The sequence below is a fragment of the Engraulis encrasicolus genome, chromosome 18 (genome assembly GCF_034702125.1).
Source record: "Engraulis encrasicolus isolate BLACKSEA-1 chromosome 18, IST_EnEncr_1.0, whole genome shotgun sequence".
Taxonomy (NCBI): domain Eukaryota; kingdom Metazoa; phylum Chordata; class Actinopteri; order Clupeiformes; family Engraulidae; genus Engraulis; species Engraulis encrasicolus.
In genome coordinates, this window is record NC_085874.1 from 25,585,984 (window position 1) to 25,604,132 (window position 18,149).

General features: G+C 43.2%; 3 protein-coding genes across 3 annotated transcripts in view; 1 reads left to right on the forward strand and 2 right to left on the reverse strand.

Annotated features, from left to right (window-relative positions):
* ddhd1b (DDHD domain containing 1b) overlaps positions 1 to 3,258 on the reverse strand; it is a 28,871-nt gene extending 25,613 nt beyond the window's left edge. Inside the window, exons 1-2 of the mRNA XM_063223325.1 lie at positions 2,161 to 3,258; positions 1,125 to 1,370 (exon numbers count right to left, since the gene is read on the reverse strand). Of these exons, the coding sequence (XP_063079395.1) occupies positions 1,125 to 1,370; positions 2,161 to 2,950 (1,036 nt within the window). The 5' untranslated portion in view covers positions 2,951 to 3,258. The remainder of the gene's footprint in view (positions 1 to 1,124; positions 1,371 to 2,160) is intronic.
* Positions 3,259 to 3,365: 107 nt separating this feature from the next.
* Positions 3,366 to 12,011, forward strand: cgrrf1 (cell growth regulator with ring finger domain 1). Its single transcript, XM_063223327.1, has 6 exons — positions 3,366 to 3,559; positions 3,973 to 4,115; positions 6,254 to 6,431; positions 8,325 to 8,472; positions 9,746 to 9,853; positions 10,496 to 12,011. The coding sequence occupies exons 1-6, from the start codon at positions 3,456 to 3,458 to the stop codon at positions 10,895 to 10,897; spliced, it is 1,083 nt and encodes a 360-aa protein (XP_063079397.1). The 5' UTR covers positions 3,366 to 3,455; the 3' UTR covers positions 10,898 to 12,011.
* Positions 11,640 to 17,946, reverse strand: psmc6 (proteasome 26S subunit, ATPase 6). Its single transcript, XM_063223326.1, has 14 exons — positions 17,827 to 17,946; positions 17,072 to 17,151; positions 16,929 to 16,968; positions 16,392 to 16,444; positions 16,213 to 16,280; positions 16,003 to 16,117; positions 15,794 to 15,881; positions 15,430 to 15,491; positions 15,198 to 15,321; positions 14,187 to 14,248; positions 13,817 to 13,937; positions 13,370 to 13,450; positions 12,877 to 12,948; positions 11,640 to 12,292 (listed from the first exon to the last, which is right to left on the reverse strand). The coding sequence occupies exons 1-14, from the start codon at positions 17,909 to 17,911 to the stop codon at positions 12,174 to 12,176; spliced, it is 1,170 nt and encodes a 389-aa protein (XP_063079396.1). The 5' UTR covers positions 17,912 to 17,946; the 3' UTR covers positions 11,640 to 12,173.
* Positions 17,947 to 18,149: the final 203 nt, after the last annotated feature.

Genomic DNA, 18,149 nt, shown 5'->3' on the forward strand with positions numbered 1-18,149 from the left:
CAGCACATCCCATGTCCCATGTCCATGTGGCGTGGAGCTTTAAGCTGAACTCAGCTCTTAACACACCACACCACACCACACCACGCCCTGACCCTTCATTGTGTTGCCGACCCCCGGCCTCGCCATCACAATACCCAGCCCCCTGACCCCATACCTCCCAGGGCCTTTCACTGACTACCCCCACCACCACCACCACCGCCGCCGCCGCCATCACCACTATCATGACCCCCACATCCGGCAGGGCCGTATTAAGCCAATGTGGTGCCTCTGGGCACTATACCTCACTGGTGCCCCCTTTATGAAGAATAATTGTTAAGTTTGTGTCTTTTGGTGCTCCCTCACAGGTCAAAAATGGTTGGTGCCCCCCTGGGTACTGTGCCGCTGGCCCTTATGGATAATCCGGCCCTGCATCCGGGCTGCAACCTCACAACCATCACGACACACACTTTTTTGACCAACACGACCTGGACACCTGACAACCACCGCTCAGGTCGGAATGTTGCGTAATAAAACTGGGAGTAGATTAGAATCAGTGTGCTGTGATTTTTTTTTTCACTCCACTTGCACTACAATCTTCACAGATATAAAAAGATTTAGCCTTGTCTTCTTTGCTGCCCACTGTAGTAGTAGTAGTAGTAGTAGTAGTAGTAGTAGTAGTAGTAGTAGTAGTAGTGATGGTGTGTGTGTTGGCTTCACCATCTTAGCAGCCCATTGTTATAGTGGTAGTAGTAGTAGTAGTAGTAGTAGTAGTAGTAGTAGTAGTAGTAGTAGTAGTAGTAACAGTGGTGGTGGTATTTGTTGTGGTTGGTTGAGGTAATTCCCGTGACTGTGCGGAAGTGATGTGTTATAGCCATATTTACTGTCCACCGTAGTAGTGCAGGGGTGAATTTCTCGAAACCAAAGTTGCTTACTACATTAGCTACTTCGTTGCTTTCAATGCATTTTCCCATTGGCAACTACCGAAGTTGCTAACAGGCTAACAACTTCCCTTTTGAGAAACTCACCCCAGAGCAGTAGTAGCAGTCGTGGTGTGGGAGTTGCTGTGTTTGGTTGCTTGTGACGGTGTGGTAGTAGTAGTGGTGTGTGCCGTGTGTAATAATAGTAGTGTGTGCTTTTCGCCTTACCAGCTTTAGTATCCACCGCAGTAGTAGTAGTAGTAGTAGTGGCCGTAGTAGTAGTAGCAGTACTAGTGGTGGTAGTGGCGGTGGTGGTGGGGGGCACCTCTGGCGTCTCGAAGGGGTCCCTCATCTGCTGTCCCCGGAAGCGAGCCAGGTGCTCCAGCTCGATCAGGTCGCTATCCTCCTCCTCCAGCGGCAGCCAGGTGCCGTCCGTGTACCACTGGCCACGCATCACCGGGATGCGGTCTTGCTCTGAACACAACACACACACACACACACAAGCACAAACGCAAGCAAGCAAAGATGCAGACACACACACACACGGCAACATTCTCACACACAAACAGACGCTTGCGCACGCACACACACAGACACACACACACACACACACACGCAGGCAAGCAAAGATGCAGACACACACACACACATACACGCACACACTCTCTCAGACAGACGCACGCACATACACACACACAGGCATACACAGATACAGACACACAAGCATGTGCGCATACACACACACGCACACGCGCACACGCACACACACACACACACACACACACACACACACACACACACACACACACACACACACACACACACACACACACACACACAGAATGAGAGAGACAGAGGTCCAGACACACACACACACACACAGAGACACACAGACAAGCACACACATATACATACATAGCCAAGCAAACACAAGCCGGTTTATGGCAGCCTTTATTTAGACCGTTGTGGGCCTAAGCAATAACAGTAGGCAGCCAAGATTACATTCATGATCTACATCAGGGTGCTGCAAAAACAGGTGGCCACTTTGTTTACACCTAGGCTACATATCAAGATGCAGAACAGAATTTAGCTGATGCTTGGCATTTCTATGGTTAGTGTTGCAATTTACTTTTTAAATGAGGCAGCCTCCCCTCCATATGTGAGCATTCAGCAACAACTGTGTGAGAGTGCCGATTCATCACTCAGTCAGGCACAAACTGTGCAGACCATGCAGGCCCTCAGCCCAGCTGGGTGGTGTACTTACGATTCCAATAGACTGGGTAGCATTCCTTCTCTTTGATGTCAACTTCGTAGAGTCCCCCCCTGACACACACGGCGTCCACATCAACGTCTATACTGTCCGCATCTACCGTCGAGCAAGCGCTGTTCCCCCTGTCACTCGTTGACATTCTGTCCGCTTCCGAGGAGGCTCGCCTCTCGCTCTCACCCCCCGCAGGCTCAGATCCCCCTGCCGACCCACTTACATCCTCCGACTCAGACGGTGGTCGGCGTCTGACCTTGTCGGGATTAAGTTCACAGAATTTCCGATAAACGAACTCGATTTTCAAAGAGTCGTGTCCGACGAAAGGTTTCCAGGTTCTTTTGTCCTCTTTGTAGAACCAGCGCACTTCCTCGGGTCCGAGCTCCGTGACTACCTCCCCGCGGTGTCTGGAGCTGTTGGAGCGATTCCGCTTTTTCGTGGTGATGCTGCTGCCATCACTTTCGCTGTAATTTGGGTCGCCGGTGATTTCCAGATAATCCGTACCCGGATCGGAATTGAGTCTAGTTATTGTGTGGTAGTCGGGATATATGGCTTCCTCCAGGCCTAAAATCATGCCGTCCTGGGATAGCCCGCGTCGGTCCCTCAGTAGCGGCAAATGTCTATCCAGCCCCGGCTGCACCGAGTCCATTCCACCATGTATAGCATCGCCCATCGGCTGCTCATAGCAAGACACAAACACATCACTTGCCATATCCCAGTCACTGCCGCTCACACTGTTGTCTGCGCTTTCAGGTGGAGTGTTAAAGGACTGTTTGTCCTTAAAACTGCTCATTATTAAAAATTCGCGATTCCAGATTTTGCAGGCCTGTTAGCCAAATTAGTTATGACAATAAAAGTAACGGTTTCACATTACCGTCCTCTCCCTCCACCTTCTCTACCGCAGTCACCACCATCTGTCCAAAAAATGCATCCAGCTCGATGACTGCACCAGACCTCAAGCAGTCTGCTTCTACCTCAGTTCTGTCGCATTATAATTCCTTCAATTAAGTTGTGTGAAAACCAAAGCTGACTACCTGTTCACCGGCTATCTAAAATACACTCTCTGCTTCTCCTGCCGACTGCTTCTGGGGCGAATCTTGCTTGTTTGACAGCGGTGCAGTGGTTGCTCCTCCCCAATGCGTGCTAAGAAACGCATGTGCCTCTGAGCCACCGTACTTTAAAACGGAAGTGTACAGTGTTATGCGGACGTGGGACGTGCCTGCGTCTGATGGCTGGGCTAAGTTTTAAAATCATTATATTTTAATTTTCCTTTGGCTATTGAAGAAGAACGTGTTAACATGGCTGCAGCGTTCTTAGTCATGTTGTATGATTACTCCCCTCTATTCTACATCAGCGTTATATCGCTGTGCTTCATCATAACAGCGGCCATGGTGGTGGGTTGGTAAGTATCTGTCAACAACCGGCTTTGTGTGCCCCCTGTAGTGTTTATAACCATGTAATTGAAAGATAATGAAAACATTTTGATATATGCTATAGGCCTACTTTTCTAGAATATTGGTATTGCTGTCTTGTCCGCTCTTGAACATGCATAGGCATGTCTGTCATGGGACAGGTGATGTCATTTTAATCTCCCACTGTGTGTTTGTTTACAACTGCGTCATATCCATTCAAACCAAATGGTGTATGCATCATCTGATGCTCTCATTATGGATGTTCTCCATATTCCGTTAGCACTAATAGCATGACGAGCAGGTTGGAATGCATCTGTTGTGAATGTCATTGACACATTTTTCACGTGGCGATGCGCACGGGCACTTGATCTTATATTTTGTTGGGTTTTTTTTTTTTTGACAGGTTTGGATTCGACGTGCCTGTCATTCTGCGAAGCTCCGACGAGACAGAATCGTTCCCTGTGGCACCGGAGAAGAGGATGGTTCAGGTGACAAATCCGTTTGCGCTAGACTTGGATACAACAACAACCGCAGCATCTGTTACTGGTGAGCTCCATGACTTACATGACTCTTCAATGTATTAGAGCGCACTGTGTTACTGGGATGTGAACGTAGTATTGAAAGGGGGTTGTAATAGGCCTCCTAACATCAATGGAGATACAGAGGAAAGCACAGCATTTCCTGAAATGAAGAAGACGTTTTGGTCATTACACCTTATATATCCATGTACTAACACATAATACAATGTTCCATAACTGATTTGAGGCCCCTGGGTCATTTCCGGTGAAATCACACACTTGGGACCCGACCGACACAGATTTCAATCAAACTTACTGTGCCTGTTAAGTAGCAAGGTAGCACCCCAGAACTGCATTTGTGTGAATCTGACACCAATTTTAAGGGAGAAACAGACTGCAAAGGTGTACATATGAGGGTATGACACTATGCATTCAGCCTTGATTATATCAGTCAGTGTTAGTCACAAAAAGATGTCTGTGGTGTTATTTGAGAGCTCTTGTCTGGCTCTACAAATTACACAAACAGCATGGAATACAACAACCCTCAGAATCTGGGGTGCTACCTTGCTACTAAACAGGCACAGCAAGTATGATTGAAATCTGTGTCGGTCGGGTCCCAAAGTGTCTGATTTCACGTGAAATGACCCCCCTTTTAATCACAATTGACCTGCAGTTGTGTTCTATGCCGTCGTCAGAAGTGTCGTTCAGGGGTGTAAAGTGTGACTGTGTCACCAGGGCCCCCTAGGGGGTCCACACACAGTCCGAGTTATGAAAATAAATGTTTTGGGGTATGGGCCCATAATTGGCTACTACGGCCCTGGTTTTTGTTATTAGTGTCTGCCACGTTGCAGAAATTGGTGCTGTACATTGTAAATTGGTGGCTTAATCTTTTTCAACACCAGAGTGCCTGGGATTTCCGTTTTCACTCTGAACATGGTCTCTTTTGGGTCAAGATGAGCACCTCTATTTAAAAAGAAATCGCCCTCTGAAGCAATTCACCTTATCTACTTCTTACATATTTAATGTCATAGCCTCTTTGCTGAAAAGACAATTACATCATAGCATCGTAAAGACATTACTGAGAACCTAAAGTATCAGATTAAAACTTGGATCGTTAAAATTATGGTGACAATAGGGTTATTACATTGGCTCTCAAAATCATTGGCCACAGTCTTCCCACCTTAGCTTCACACTACAACACCAGACTTGCCAGGAAAGCCAAAAACACCACCTCTGACCCTACACACCACCTATTCACACTCTTGCCTTCAGGGAAAAGGTACCGCAGTATCCCATGCAACACCTTTCGCTTTAGGGACACTACCTAACAACTGTATGTTGATATAGCTAAATAAAACTTGAACTTGAACTCTGTGCAAAGGGGTTAATGCCATTGCCTCATAATGTCCATAGGGATGGGCGATATGGAAAAAAAACTATATCACGATATGGATTACTTTATATCACGATAACGATATATATCACGATATAGCACAATTACAGACGTTTTCAGTTTCTCTTTATTTTTTCATGTCGCAAAACGACCTTTCTTTAAAATGGATCTTTTTATTGTTATTTTTACAGTTACATGAACTTACAGTGTGTATTGTGACAACATGAAATGTAATTTAATGATATTCAATTGTATAAAACTGATAAAATTACTATCACGATATAAACGATATAGGAGAAAGGTCACGATATACACTTTTATATCACGATAACGATATATATCGTCATATTGCCCAGCCCCAAATGTCCATCGTTCCGCCAAACAAACGCTGTAATAGTTGTTGAAAACACAGTAACACGACACTACACAGTACTACACAGTACTACACGACACTACATAGTATTTTGTAATACATTACGACTCGGTCATTGCCATTACGGTTAAGGCGAATTGCTAACAGACGGCCTTGTCTATGTAACGGAGGCCAACTAGCAGAGTGTGGAGTGGAACGTTAGTGAACCTTCCTCCCGATGCCTCAATACATCGCAGTAGCGTTCGGACCGGCATTTTAGCTCAGCACGCTCATACGATGTAGTTGACGAGGTGGCAGGTTTGCCGTACCGATGGAGACGAACTGTGCAGGAAAACCTCCGTCACATCTATATGTAACTAATGTGTGTTTGTTTGTGACCTCCTCTGTGTGTTGTCTGTAGAGGGTGCCACGCTGCGTCCCGGCTGCCTGGAGGAGTGTGTGCTGACGTGCTACTGGGGCTGCGGCATCCAGGCCTTACAGCTGGCCCTCCAGAGCCACCAGCAGGGCCCCCGCCTCACCACCCCACACCTCTTCCAGGAGGCCCTCCACTTCCAGTACCACCACTGCCACAGCTTCATGTATCCTTTCTTCCTTGTAACCTGACTAGGGATGCAAACGATTAATCGATTAATCGACTTTAATCGATCAATGCATTAAAATAACATTAATCACAATTAATCGACAATTCAACTGACAAGAGACCCAGGTAAAATGGGCATGTTAGAAGTGTGTGTGAAGAGGGGTGTGAATATTTGGAATATTTAAATCACCTTTGGATAAATCAATTGAAATAGATTTCATTTAAATTTAGTATTTTATCTCAATTTTAAATTTAAATGTTTAGATTTAATAGGGTTTTTTTTCGAGAAATATTGAGATTTTGGGGGAAAAACGCTGCTCATCAATTAATCGTAAGTTGATCGATAAGGCTATCAACTAATGATTAATGAATTAATCGATAATTTGCATACCTAAACCTGACGTATTACTGCACACTGCGTCCCCCTCAGGGGCGTGAACTCCACCATCACCACTTCAATGGGAGTCACAGCACGGTACTGCTGGACTAAAGGACCAGTCCAATAGCCCAGCGCTACGTGATACTGTATGAGGTTTCGGGGAGGGAGGTTTACACCCACGCCAACTCTGCTATTTAGCCTCCGTTACATCCTCTCCGGATATTCTTGTTTTTTTGGGGTTTTTTTTGCTTTGGTAATTGTGCTGCGTCTTGGCAAGGACATCCATGCAAATGAGATGATTTAATCTCAATGGGTCTTTTTTTCTCCAGGTAAAATGAAGGTTAAATAATAAAACGTTTGTTCTGAAAGGAGAGGAGTTCTTTGATTTCCACATGGAGATCACCAAATGCATGTTATGTGTGTGACAGAGGTGATCCTGCACCTGTTCTTTCCCTTTGGGGATGCGAACCTGCCACCTCATCGACTACAGCGGTCCGGAAATGGGAGACACAGTACGATACCGCTGGACTAAAGGACCAGTCCTCCAGTCCAGCGCTACCGATATGGTAGGCTTTGGGAGGGAGGTTTACTAACGTTCCATGCTAACTCTGTTAGTTGGACTCCGTTAAGGATAAATCCACAGTGCGTATTGTGGCGAGCAATCAGTATTTCAATGTGATGTAGAGGCTGTTATGAGAAACAGTCCTTGTCCTTGGTATGTGGGGCGTTAAAGTGTTTTAATGCCTTGAATGGCAGTAGATTCTTGGGTGGTGGCGGTGCAGGAGGCAAAACTGCCTGTGTTGTAACTGAAAGGTTGCAGGTTTGAGCCCAGCTCCACCTGAGCCCCCTCCGCCCTGGAAGTACCCTTGAGGAAGATTTTAAACCCCAAATCACTTTTTTGTTGGTTTTGATAGGAGAAAAGTTCTCTTATTTCCACATGGAAACCCATAAATGGATTTGAAGTGAAATATTGCCCAGTACAGGTCGTGGTGGATGGTGTGGGGTGTACAGTGTTTTTGCCTTGAGTGTTGATTGAAGAAGAGGGCCAGTGAGTCATTGTTGAATCAAAAAATGGATCTCATGTGAACAATTTCAAATTCAGTTGACAATTTGTGGATTACCATTGTATGCTGTATCCTGTTTTCAGTATGTGGAACAGTCCTATGGTATGTGGGGTTTGCCGGGAGGTTTATTTTCCTGTTGGTTGCATGAAAAGAAATGTAAAAAAATCCTGCTTATTTGCACTTGAAACATGTTTGATCTCTATGTGATATATCATTTATTTTATTACTTTACATTCCACTTAGTTGACGTTCTTTTTTTATCCAAAGCGACTTACAGATATTACAGGATATTGGTTACAGTGCGTGGAGCAATGTGGGGTTTGGTGCTTTGCTCAAGGGCACTTCAGCCATGGATGGAGGTGTAGGTAGAGGTCAGCACGGTTCATGGTTCACAGTCCTAATGTCCGTCCAACCCGTAGAGCTTGGTATCCTTCACTCCACTGTTCAGCATAGACAGAGAGAGCCAAGAGGAGCAGTTCGTCCAGATCCCTGAAGAGCTGGCCATCACAGACTTCGGCAAAATGCCCAGAGAACGATACCCCCTAGTGGCAGTCCTGACGCTAGCAGAACCTGAAGCCAGAGAGACATACAACATTGTAAGTAACCCCATGATATCAACCGAATGAGTCCGTTAATGCAACCTTTCGAGATTTCAAAATCAGAGCAAGACTTAAGACCACTGAACAAGTACATAGAAAAAGTTAGCTTCAAACACTTTATGCACCCAATATTTAGTTCTATGTCATGGTTGTTGTCAGTATCTTATGTATTTTTGTCATATTCTTTCTGAATAGTTCAGTTCATTTCTCTTGAAGCGTTTATTATGCATATTACCATTTGACCCAGTGAAACACTTCAAGTCAAGTCGTATGAACAGATCATGCAAGGAAATTGAAATTAGGTTTCTCTACAGTTCTGGGTTTCTCTCTACCCCAGGCAAAGACATAGACATACACAAGACTGACATTAACAAGACAGAATGGACCGATAACAGTGTAAGAAGTAATAATACCGTAATGAAATAATATTAAATATAATTCATTTAAACATTTAACATTTGAAACATTTAACAGATAGAAAAAGAACTCTAGGCTAAGATATGAAGACATACCATGGTCAATGTACAAGACAGTACAGTACAGCACAACATTACAGTTTTACAGTATCACTCTTAACATTAATATGCACAATATAGTATGCATATAATATATACCATACAACACATGCTGTACAGCCGACACCATAACACAACTTACTTTGGCGGGTAGTGTAGTGTGAGATAACTATGGCTGCTTCATTTCTCATCTAATCTGATACCAATTACAATATTTGTATAAAGCACAACAAATGCTCAGCAACTGAAATGTCCTGCGTCGCAGCAGCACCCTATGCATCACTGATCAGCTTTCAAATTACCTCATTATCCCTGCATCCCAACATCAGCATTAGAGATGCACCGGATCCGGATCCGGCAGGATCTTAAGCAGTGGATCTGGTATCCGGCAGTTACCTAAAAATCAGGATCTGGTGCATCTCTAGTTTTTACGTAGCCTAGGCTTTTCAGTCAGTCTTTCACAACCCCAATCACTGCATGGAGTGAGAGCCCTTTGGATCGGCCGTTGCAGGCTGTTTGTCAGTAAGCCAATGAGTCTAGAAAATAGTTTGAGCCAACGTAATAAAAAGGGCCCACGTGTGCGAGTAGACTATGTGTTTTAACCCTTTCGTAGGATCCGGTATCCGGTTCCGGATCCGGTAGGATCTTAAGCAGTGGATCCGGTATCCGGCAGGATCCTAAAAATCAGGATCCGGTGCATCTCTAATCAGCATATCCTTGTTTACTCACCCCCACCCCGACTGTCATCCTGCCAGGTAGCCAATGTCACTGTGATCCACCTACCCGATGACAAGTACCGACTCCCAGCACGGATCCTGTTTCAATACCTCCTCACCAGCCAGGGGAACATGTACGATTTGAAGGTATTCGAGCTATGGAAATTGCTTAATCTTTCCACATTCTTTGCAACCCAAGTTTCAACGGTAACGCTTTACTTGACGCCGGCGTCATACGTATGGCATAACAGTGCCATAACATTGCCATAATGCAGTCATGCATGTGTCATAAACATTGTATGACTTTGTCTTTAAGTGAAAATCGGTTATGACAAAGACAGGCCTATGTCAACTTTTCATGGCCATAAAACGTTTATGACCTTGGCATTATGCTAATGACACTATTATGACACGGTTATTATATGTCATATGGATGACGCCGGCATCAAGTGAAGTATAACCGTTTCAATACCTCCTCAGTCATCAGAGGAACATGTATGATTTGAATGTATACTATACAAGCTAAGAAAATTGCTTAATTTTTCTACATTCTTTCCAACCCAATGAGTAGGATCTGGGCTTGTTTCTAGGTTCCCCAAGTCCTCTTTATGCTATTAAATAATGCTTAGAGAATTTGTCAGGTCAAACGCTGTCCTCTGAGACCAGCGGTGGCGGTAATTATGCAAAGATAAATGTGCCAGGGTCATGCTTTACAAGAAACTGTCTGGAAGCAGTTGGAGAGAGAGGAACTTAACACTGACTGTTCTCTATTTAAAAAAAATCCTGCAGCCTCTCTTCATGTCGTCTGAGAGCGAGGGGTCATCCAGGGTGACAGAGCAGTCCGCCGGCACGGACTTATCCCAGGTCAAAGCCCAAGCCCAAATGCCTGGAGAGGAGAGGAAGGAGGAAGAGGAGGATGTGGTTGCAGATGCAGATGCGGATTCGGAAGAGGAGTCATCGTCTATGCAAGGGAGGGACTGTGTGGTGTGTCAGAACGCGCCAGTCAACCGCGTGCTGCTGCCCTGCCGCCACACCTGCGTGTGTGACAGCTGCATGACGCGGATGCAGCACTGCCCCATGTGCCGTGCGTACGTCATGGAGTCCTTTGCCCTGGCTCACAGGCCTGTGATTTTCCCTGACGACGAGGAGGAAGAGGACGAAGAGCAGGATGATGACAAGGATGAAGAGTGATTTTAGTGGAGTAACTTTATATCAGATGTGATGAGTTAAGGTGATTGGAGAAAAAAACTCCCATCAGTCATTGAGGGAAATGGAGGGACTGGTATTCTCTTAACCTAGATCAGTGCACAGCCAGTGTTTCACGCTGCTTTATGTAGTAGGTAAGACTATCGGCATGTCAGAGGAGGACAAGGACGAAGACAATGGCATTGAGGGCGGTAGACAACAAAGTAGGAGGAGGTATTCATTGACTCGAGACCAGATTTACTGTTGATCATATTTGACCAGTCATTTGTGAGGAGGGTGCTTTTCACGGTCTCATTTTTGATCAGTGCATTGCGTTGGCAGCTAGATTGGCTCCTGCTGTATTTAAATGTTATTGAAGAGCATTATGATTTTATCTAGAATGATGTCTAGGTTTTTATTTCAGTTACAGGGTATATCGGATTTGTTGTTTAGGCATTTGTCTTGCATTCCATAGACTCACATTCTAAGTGTTAGGACAACACCTCCTTTATTTTGTTTGAATGTATTATTTACTCATGAGCTCATGTGTATTTTTGTTTGCAGCATTAATGTTAATGTGTCCTCCTGAAGTTTATTTATTTGTATAAAAGCTGTGAAAAACTTTGACATTTGCAATCTGAAGTGTTAAAACAAAACGATCAAACATCTTGTCCCAAGGTGTTATATGTACGTCTGTCTACGATGCGTCTGTGTGTGGATAATAAACACATATCAGACTCAAAACATGTCTTGTATCACAAATCTTTTAATAATGACATGGTAAGACGGTAGCCAGGCACACAGCTTTCCTTTGAGGGCAGTTTGGGGAAAGAAGGGGCAAAGATATTACTATTTTTTATGATAATATAATAATAAAAAAACTGTATATACTTGTCCCGAGGGCAAAACAACAATAATAAATGTGAATATCAATACCATTTGGCATGTATCTGCTACTGTGTGGGAAGTCGCCTGATGATGACTTGCAAGAAAGAGCATTTCTACAGCTTGCTAAACAGGGGGAGGAGGGAAAGAGGACTATGGGACTATGGTTTTAGCAACCTGAAAGAAGCAAAGACACATGCCAAGAAATTCAAAGTAATAAAAAGAAAAAAAATAAGTAAAAAGAAAAGAACCAAAACAAAAAAACATGTATCAGTACATCTCTGATGGACAGAACGTAGTTGATTTAGAACAACTTCAGCAACCCATCAAGGTTTCCTCTGTGTATATGCGTGTGTGTGTGTTTTGAGAGATACAGGATTTGAGGATTGTCTATACTCTATACAGGCTTGTAGTCCAGCTTGGACTCCAGTTTCTTGGAGTCGGCCACCTTGCGCACTGCCTTCATGAAGTCCTCCTGAGTCACATACTCGTGGTCCGCACGGATAGCAAACATACCTGCACAGACACACCATCAGTCAGAAACCTCACCGTCAGAGGGTGGAGTTCAAACTAGTTCCTCACATCCTTTAATGTTGCTAGTGCCCTCTTGCACGTGTTGCCCCACCCCCCGTGGAGAAAATAGTTTCCCCCGCTGTCAACCTAGGCAGAACAACTTAAGGGGTGGGGCTCTCCCCTACTCAACATCCAGAAGTGCAAACGAGAATGGCCTTTGAGTTGTTTATGGAAGATAATGAATAAAAAACTTTTGTCATCAATGATGTCGGACCTTGCGTCATCATGAGGCCACAAGCATCACGGAAGGACAAGAAGAACTAGTTTGATATGAACAGAAACAACTGCAAAATGCCAAATTTGCCATTTACTTATTTTTAACTGCTTGAAAGCAGGAAAACCAATGTACGCTTTAAAAAAAATAGTCGTTATTTGTCCAAGTTAAGAGTATTTACTGTGCCGAGTTAAATGTACCCTTGTGTCCCACACCGTGTTAAAACGTAAAGTGGAAGATTACACATATTTGTTCTCAACTCTGTAATAGTGGGAAAACTACCCAGAAAAAAACATGACTGTAAAATCCTCACCCGCTTCAGTGCACACATTCCTCAAGTCAGCTCCGTTAAATCCATCTGACAGCTTCACAATGGCTTCATAATCTGAAAGCAACCATCAAACGATGAGCCAACATAACACAAGTTGGTACTTTTGTTACATTCGTCACACTAGAATATCATCACCGTCCGGCATAGAGCAAGTAACTCCACCACCGTCCAGTATTTCTTAAAAATGTAAAATCAGTACTATTGGCCAGTTTCTATACAAGAGTACCAAGTACAAGAGTTTAATATACATTATTTAAATCCCACTTTTAAATGATGCAATGTTAGTCTGTGTCTGCCATGCTAACCCAGTATTAAAACTGCAAGAAACTGATCCGGGAGTGCGGCTTTTTTACTAAGCAATGTTTACTTGGGAAATAATGATTTAAAATAAATAATTCAAGAATAATACTGGAGTTACGAGATTTCTATCGGGCAGCAATGATATTTATGAAAAGTCATGGTGTGGCAGACTGACCAATTTCTCCATGCTTGGTGATGGGGCCAGAGTGAATCTTCAGGATGTCCAAGCGGGCCTGTTCATTTGGCAGCTCTATGTCTGTTGGGAAGGACAGGCCAGAGTTTAGATCGACCATTATTACAGTTATTCATGTGAAAATGATGCCGGTGGGCATGATGCCATTTATATTTTTCATTACTGGTTAATGCACTGTAAGCACACACATTTACTCACCAATACAACAATATGATATCATTTCAACCAAAACACCAAAGTTTTAGCGTTTTAGGCTATCGGAGTAAGAAAACGTTCATTACATATGCACCACTTTTATCCATGGGTGGTAAATTTCATTTCAACATCTTCTTTAATCTCTCCCAAGCAGCACACTTGAACCATGGAAGTAACTTTTCAATAGCTTTTGGAATTTACAACCAATTCCAAGCACTGGTTAAATTGACATACGGATCTTTCTGTCCAGTCTGCCAGGGCGCAGCAGGGCTGGGTCCAGGGTATCTGGCCGGTTGGTGGCCATGATCATCTTGACTCTGTGCAGGGTGTCAAAGCCATCCATCTGATTCAACAGCTAGAGGACACACAAACAAACAGACATGGATACCATAGTTAGTTAGTTAGTCGTCAAAGGAACTCCTCTCTGTACAACGTCTGACAAGTTTGCTTGAAAGCAATGTTCCTTAAAAATCATTTAAAATCCAGAGCAACCGTTTTTACGGTCATAAGCCACACAACACTTATACATTTGAGTATTGTCAAAGACTCATGATACAACCGTTTCAAAAACATCAACTAATATGGCAGATGTAGCATCACCAACCTCCATCAGTGTCCTCTGAATCTCTCGGTCAGCAGAGGTTCCCTCAGAGAAACGACGGCCACCTAACAAGCATGACACATTGTGTTAGGAAGTCGAATGCTGGCATATGAAGATGTGAAGAGTTTATTTGCAAAACGGTGCATCTTCATTTTGTAGACTGTTGGGATACTGTTTGTGTATATCGGGCATTCCATTGCAAAATGCATTTTATATAGGTTGAAAAAGTATATTCTCAAAATATTTGAATGGCAGGAATTCACACATAAGTGATAGGACCTCTGAACAGTCATTTTCAATAATAAAATGCAAAAATGGTGGATACACCGTTTTGCAAATAAACAATGGTAGTTGCAAAATTTACATACACACACACATATATGACTGCATTTTCAAAAACACAGTAGACTCTTTCTATGTTCATCCACTTGAATAATATGGTCTTTATGGGCCAGACACACGATATCACAAAATAGAACACTTAGGGAGTTATTTAGGTATTGGGCATTGGTTATAGTCCCTGGAGCGATGTCAGGTTAGGTGCCTCACTCAAAGGCACTTCAGCCACGCGTGATATGAGATTCAAACATGCACGCCTTGTGGTTCCAAAAAAAAAACTCTCTAACCATTACATCATGCCATGGCAATATCATATTAAAACACATATATATTAGGGCTGCACGATATCAGAAAAAAAATCGATACTCGTCAACAGCATGCAATACCTCGATAACAATATTTAAGCAATATTTAAAAAGACAGTAAAGTGTACAGTATTTTTCTTGTCCCTAATTTGTCGGTCTGTGTAGGGGCGTGGCTTTGGTCATGGCAGGCTTCTAGCAAATTTGTTGTCATTCATCAAGTGATTGGACTGCACAGAAATGTTTTACTTGTTCGCAATAATTAAGTCATTTCACGATATGCATATCGCCACTCTTGATTTCACGATTTCGATACATTTTCGATATATTGTGCAGCCCTAATATATATCATATTAGAAAACTTGATCGTTACCAATGGCGTCAATCTCATCCATGAAGATGATGCAGGGCTGGTGGTCCCTGGCATAGTTGAACATCTCTCTAATGAGACGAGCACTCTCGCCAATGTACTTATCCACGATGGAGCTGGACACCACCTGTTGGGGGGGAAAACGCCATCAGGAACTCAGGGGGGAAATAAGACCATCAAAGAAGTGAATGAGATTTTCAAATAACAGCCATCATACAGAGAAACGGCAACATACCTTGAGGAAGTTGCAGTCGAGCTGGCTTGCCACAGCTCGGGCCAATAGGGTCTTGCCAGTCCCTAAGTGTAGAGGACGGTTATAAATAAAAACAAACAAACATATGTACACTGTAAATTTACGAGGCCACATGCATGCATTCATGCATTCATTCATTCATTCATTCATTCATTCATGTTATTGCTGGTTAATACAACACTAATGAACATGTACGTACATGTCAAAAATGTCTGAAGTGAAAACATTAACACCATATTTAGATATAAGGTTTATCAGATGAACGCCACCCCAAGTTGACTGGTAGTTGTCTTGTCCACCTGTATTTATGGAGATACTGTGCAAAAGGCAAGAGTTAAATTCTCACCTGGGGGGCCATAGAGCAGGCAGCCCTTGGGAGGGATTATGCCCACCCTCTGGAACAGCTCAGGATTGGTCAGCGGCAACTCAATCACCTGCAACAACAAATCAGTGGCCCGATTATCATCGACTTTCAAATCTCGTACCGAGATGTTGGTCGGACCAAAAAGATAAACACTAACATTTCCGAAATGGCCTAATTAAGTGTGTGTGTACCTCTCGAAGTTCCCTGATCTGCTCAGAGAGTCCACCGATCTCCGAGTAGGACACGCTGCCTGGGTCCTCATGAGACATGTTGTAGACCAGAGGGTCCACCTCTCGGGGAAGGTACCTGGGGGAGAGACGCAACAAAACAGATTACAGTGCAGCAGTGTAGACGAGCGTCCATGATGACTTTGGTCTGACAGGCGTGTTCCAACATCTTACCTCATGATGGTCAGAGTGGTCATATCCAGGGCCACTCTTGTGCCAGGCTTCAGCTTAGATTTATCCAGCTATGCAAGACAAGTTATAAAGACTTAATACACATACACATCAGCATGACAGGAGTGAAATTGCCAAAGGGCTGAAATCGGTCTAAAATAAAATGTATGTCTACTACATACCTGTCTGCGGCATCCCACCACATAACGAGGCCCATTGGTTGCCTTGACAATGACTAAAGAGAAATACACGATAAAATAAATCCCTCAGAGGTAAAACAGAGGAGTTGTGTCATGCAGAGTAAATTAGGAAGGTCAGTTGCACACAATGTTGTACCTGAACTAGTTCAAAGACCTATAGTTCCTGAACTAGTTCATAATTTGGGCGAACTTGAACTGTATACACAATATTTACTGACTGATGACCTAACTATAAACTAGTTTATTCTGGTCCCTGTGAACAAACTACATGCATGGATGCCACATTTCCTTAGTGTTAAAATGAAAACCCAACCAAATACATCGCAAAGAGCCCCAGTAATATCAGATGACATCATATACACATAGCTTCACTGTTCTGGTTAAAAAAGTGACTATGAATGAACCATTAACAACTATCAACTATGAACAAAGTAGTTCGTTTTTAAATGTGTGAACTGAACTTTGAAACAGTTCCTGTCAAAAAAAAAAAAGTTTCGCCAACACTGGTTGCACACTTACATTTCTCTTCAGTCAGTTGCTTCAAAACCTCACCAACAATCTGTAAGAAATCAAACATTTGTATGAATATGTCATACACTGCTCCAAAATATAAACAAAACAGCCAAAAAATTACCAAAAATATACAGATAATTCTCACTCACCTGCCCAACACTCTGCAGGGCTTTCAGGTCATTCTCGGACTTTTCATACTGTTTGGTCAGTTCCTTCAGCTGTTCCCTCACTGAAAATAAAGACAATAATATCAAGGCAAGGTGTAAGAATCTGCCCAGATCCATTAAAGACACGGTGCTTTGATCTTAGATTTTACATTTTATTTACCAGGCTCTTAATATGTCAGCATCCGCTTTAATTCAATGAACATGTTGACGCTCAAACTACTCTTTTATGACGGTTAATTAAAATGAATATTCGAACAATGTGTACATGATGATGAAACTTGAAATGTCTACACAGTGCTTTCATACTGCAGCTAAACTGGTTCCATGTCAACAACAGTAACTTGAGTGCAAGTCATTGGGTCGTCAACCAAGATTTGAGGCTAACATTTGCTAACATTGGTTAGGCTACTCTGATTTTCCTAAACCCGCAATCAAAGGGAAATTGCCAAAGACAAATACATTACGACCTTTCTAATAACACAATTACACATCGTGTCCTTAATATGATCAAAATCGAGCAAGCCGTTTGACTGACCGAAAACGTTTCCAAGCAGCCATCATAGCTGCTAACTTTCTCGGCATCATAACTAGCTAACGTTTGAGCATGACAAAGCGTCTTACATTCAGGCAGTTGGTCAATGCTAAAACATTCATTTGTTTTAGTTACAATGACAGAACCGACATGTGGAATAAATACTGATGTACACCCAGACATCTAGAATGAAAAATGAACGTACACTCTTTTAAACGCCCGTCAATTTCCTTATGTTCCAACAATTTCTTTCTGTAGTCTTGCAGTCCCTTCTCTCTGGTGTCAGCCATGTTTCCCCACTGAATGAACCACCGATTCCCAGTTTGACGTTATGCTGTGGTAAGGACGTGCATAATCACACACTGCCATCAAGAGGTCTGGCGGACCGGTGTTGCAAAAAAAAAAAACCATCCTCATTCATAAAATTATGGTTGATTATTTTCCATGAACATGATATTCAAATTGAATCCTCACCGGTTACTACAAAGAAAACATAAAAAACCTACCTTTACAATAGGCGTCATGGTT